This window comes from Staurois parvus, unplaced genomic scaffold (assembly GCF_062004578.1).
Source record: "Staurois parvus isolate SC_StPar_1 unplaced genomic scaffold, SC_StPar_1.0 ptg000605l, whole genome shotgun sequence".
Classification (NCBI taxonomy): Eukaryota; Metazoa; Chordata; class Amphibia; order Anura; family Ranidae; genus Staurois; species Staurois parvus.
Genome location: NW_028318401.1, coordinates 540,674 through 544,186, shown reverse-complemented (window position 1 = coordinate 544,186; position 3,513 = coordinate 540,674). Strand labels below are relative to the sequence as shown.

Genomic DNA, 3,513 nt, shown 5'->3' with positions numbered 1-3,513 from the left:
AGCCGTCTATTGCAAATTCTGAGCAGGGCCACATAATAAAAATCATTGGATGGGTCCCTTGTTATGTATTTTACAGAGGGAAGAAATTAAACACCCAGTTTAACTGCTTCCTGACCGCCCTGTAGAAGAGTTACTGTTACAAGGCGGCATGGGTGAACATATTCACATTATATATATATATACACATACACACACACACACGATTTTGCATTTCCAGGTAGGGGCCATGGCTGTCAATCACCAGGTCCTGGCTGGTGATTACTCGCCGGAACCCCATGATTACCGAGAATCTCCGCCGGGAAGGAGAACGGTTTTGTTTACTAACAGTTCTCCTCCCTGTCAGCTCGTGTGATTACAGTGACGCACACACACAGCCCCATAGTAAAACACTCTCAGCGTCCTTTTTTTCCCATGAATTGAGCTTTCTTTTGGTGGTATTTGATTTTACGCACCTGCCGCCCTGTAGCGCTATTTCTACTATAGGGCGGGTGGGAATCGGTTAAACTTACTAAGATCCTTTGCTTTGATAAATGTTACCATTCACTTTGTAGTTATCCTAAACTAACAATATATCTAAAACTCCGATACCAGAAGATTCCTGCTTATGTCTTTTCCACCTTCTAGGATTTCGCTGAGGCCGGAAAGTCACAGAACCTGAGTACACCTTCACACACCGAACCTTCTCACCAGGAGCTCCACAGCAAAATGAAAAATGTCATTTCATATTCCAGTAGAATGGAATATTGTATATAAAGTGATCATCTATAGCCCAGCAAACGCTGATACTCCTGAACCTCAAGTCTTCCTTGTTTCTTTGTATTCATTCTCACATTCTGATTACAGTCTACAAGTGATCAGTTTAAATGCAAATTGGCAAACACAAGGTTGGCTTACTTGTACAACGTATGTAAATTCCCAGGCAGCCAATCAGAATGCTTCAACTTTACAACCACCCCCCCCCATTTAAACTCCCATTTAAAGGTGACCTTCTCTTCCCTCTTTCATTCCTCTCCAACACCAGATCTAGGGTGACATTGGAGAATAGCTGAAGATCTCACCTGGAAATCAGTGGAGCCTGATAACAGAGGAACACTTTGCAGGATACTTTGAAGAGTGATCTCAACATTTCCTAAGGTAAGTCATTATATTCATACTATTATAAGGAATATTTTGTTACTTCCTTACTATTAGAGAATGACACTTGTCAATCAATACACAAATATAACTGAGCTGTATATAGTAATGTTGTAGTTTTATATCGGCCCTCAGTTGTATGTGTTTATGAAAATCAGAATTGAATTTGAACTTTTTCTATCAATCACATTTTCCATGTTATTCCCTACCAGCCTGTACATATAGTTGGTACAAATGAAGACTTTAAGTCAATATTTTAGTATGTTTTATTATGTTGTGTGTTTGGTTGTATTACGAGAAGGATATTTTACATATTATTTGGGGGGGTTGAGATGTTATTTGAATAAGGGCTAAAAACTGTTCTGTCTTCTCCAGATCAAAATGGCTTCTGCTGCCCACGATGTGAAGATCCTTCTGAAAGGACTTGTCTCCTCATCATCACAAGGTCTACAGGAGATAGACTTACAGGAGAGATTCCACCTCATAAAGGAACTTGGAAGTGGAGGACATGGTTCAGTGCTGCTGGTGGAGGACAAAGAAACAAGTAAGTGCCAGTTATACAGGATGTTTTAATTTTATACATCTCTCCATACCCATAACATGATTTAAATATAAATGTACACAAATGCTGTGCTTAATATCAATCTAACCATGTCCTATTTACAGATCAGAAGATGGCTTTGAAAATGATGGAAAAGAAAAGAACAAGTAAAAGGCAATTTCTGATAGAGTTCAGTGTGTCCTCCTACCTTTCTCCTCATCCCAACATCATCAGGAGTTTTGGCATGGCCTTCAAGACCCAAGACCACTTCGTATTTGGCCTAGAGGCGGCACCAATTGGTGACCTGTCCTCTATAATTGTACGCAATGTAAGTCTGATTCCAGCTGATTCTGAATTTTAGCAATTTTCTGGATCATTCTATTTCAGGGTAATAACTTTTTTTTCTATATTCCAGGTTGGACTTCCAGAAGACAGTGTTAAAAGATGTGCCATGCAGATTTCCAGTGCTCTGGAATTTATTGTCGAGAAAGGTCTGGTGCACATGGACATAAAATGTAAAAACATTTTGGTATTTGACCAGGAGTGTCGTGTGAAAATCACTGACTTTGGCCTTACTCGTATGAAAGGAACAGTGATTAGATCCAAGTCTGGCAGCACCTCCTACAGGGCCCCTGAGATGTGTGAACTCACTGGACAGGAAGAACTGGCTGTAGACTCCACTCTGGATGTATGGAGTTTTGGAGTGCTCCTCTACTGCCTGATCACAGGAAAATTTCCCTGGAAGGTGGCCACAGATAAAGACAAAAGATTCAGCAGATTTGTTGCCTGGCAAAATAATAATCATTGTGATGACCCCCCAGCATCATGGAACAAACTGCCCACATGTCTGCAAAGAATGTTCGGATGTCTCTTAGCTGTGGACTACAGTCAGAGGAGCAAACCGACTGAAGTCTTGTGTTATATGGAGGAGAGCTGGAAAACAGATTCAACCTATTCAGCAGATTGAACCTAAGTGGCATCCCTTCCAGCTAATCTACAAGATCTAATGACTCCTTCAGACACTTCCAGTTCACTCACCAGATCTAAGGACTCTTTCACGCATTACACAACTTGTTTAATCAACCACCTTGACAGAAGTGTTGGTTCTCGCCTCCATATCTTCTGATTTCTGGATCTCAGTTCAGGCGGTTACCAAGTCAAAGGCAGGATAATACCTTATATCCAGTAATTCCGATGGATGATGAAATGTCCATCAAATGGGCACACTGCTATCTGGATCATTGTGGATTTCTTAGGTGAAATGATGTAAGAAATGCCCATCACCAATATGTAATATGTTTATATATGTTATGTTATATGGGAATAATAGGATATTTGTGACTACATAGTGATATGACTAGTCAAGTAGCTGGTTTAAAGTAAGTTTGTAAACCATATGGGACAAAATGTCTTCCTGATTCTCAAATGAACTAACCGTCCATGACTTTATTAGTATGTCAAAGCCAGATGCTAGACATTGTAAATAAGATGGCAGTTTTTGTCTCTAGGGCCTGCTGAAAGGTGGTGGTCAGACACTGGGTCTCTATTTTGTTAAAGGGCTTTACCATGATAATATGGAGTCTGTTTATCTAAAAGTCTAGGGTGATGGCAGATTTAATGAATGCATACATCCTGTAGACATCTTGTCACCAACTAGTAGGCAGAGGTGTTAACATTGGACAGCCATCACATTAAAGTAGGACTTGAGCTCCATCCAATCGCTTTCTCCAGAAAGATATGATTGTACCACTTAGAAATTCCTTGATGATGGGGAATGGAGGGAACTAGTATAAGAATAGCCAGACTGGATATTAAAGGGGGGGAGGGCTTTATTGACA

General features: G+C 40.4%; 1 protein-coding gene across 1 annotated transcript; it reads left to right on the top strand.

Moving 5' to 3' along the window:
• Window positions 1–1,515: 1,515 nt before the first annotated feature.
• Window positions 1,516–2,642, top strand: LOC149449737 (serine/threonine-protein kinase SBK1-like). Its single transcript, XM_089692813.1, has 3 exons — window positions 1,516–1,678; window positions 1,801–2,003; window positions 2,091–2,642. The coding sequence occupies exons 1-3, from the start codon at window positions 1,516–1,518 to the stop codon at window positions 2,640–2,642; spliced, it is 918 nt and encodes a 305-aa protein (XP_089548939.1).
• The last annotated feature ends 871 nt before the right edge of the window (window positions 2,643–3,513 follow it).

Coding starts and splice junctions, on each gene's coding strand:
- LOC149449737 (XM_089692813.1), top strand. CDS start 1,516: ATGGCTTCTGCTGCCCACGATGTGAAGATCCTTCTGAAAGGACTTGTC. Junction 1,679..1,800: donor GGTGGAGGACAAAGAAACAA/GTAAGTGCCAGT, acceptor TCCTATTTACAG/ATCAGAAGATGGCTTTGAAA. Junction 2,004..2,090: donor CCTCTATAATTGTACGCAAT/GTAAGTCTGATT, acceptor TCTATATTCCAG/GTTGGACTTCCAGAAGACAG.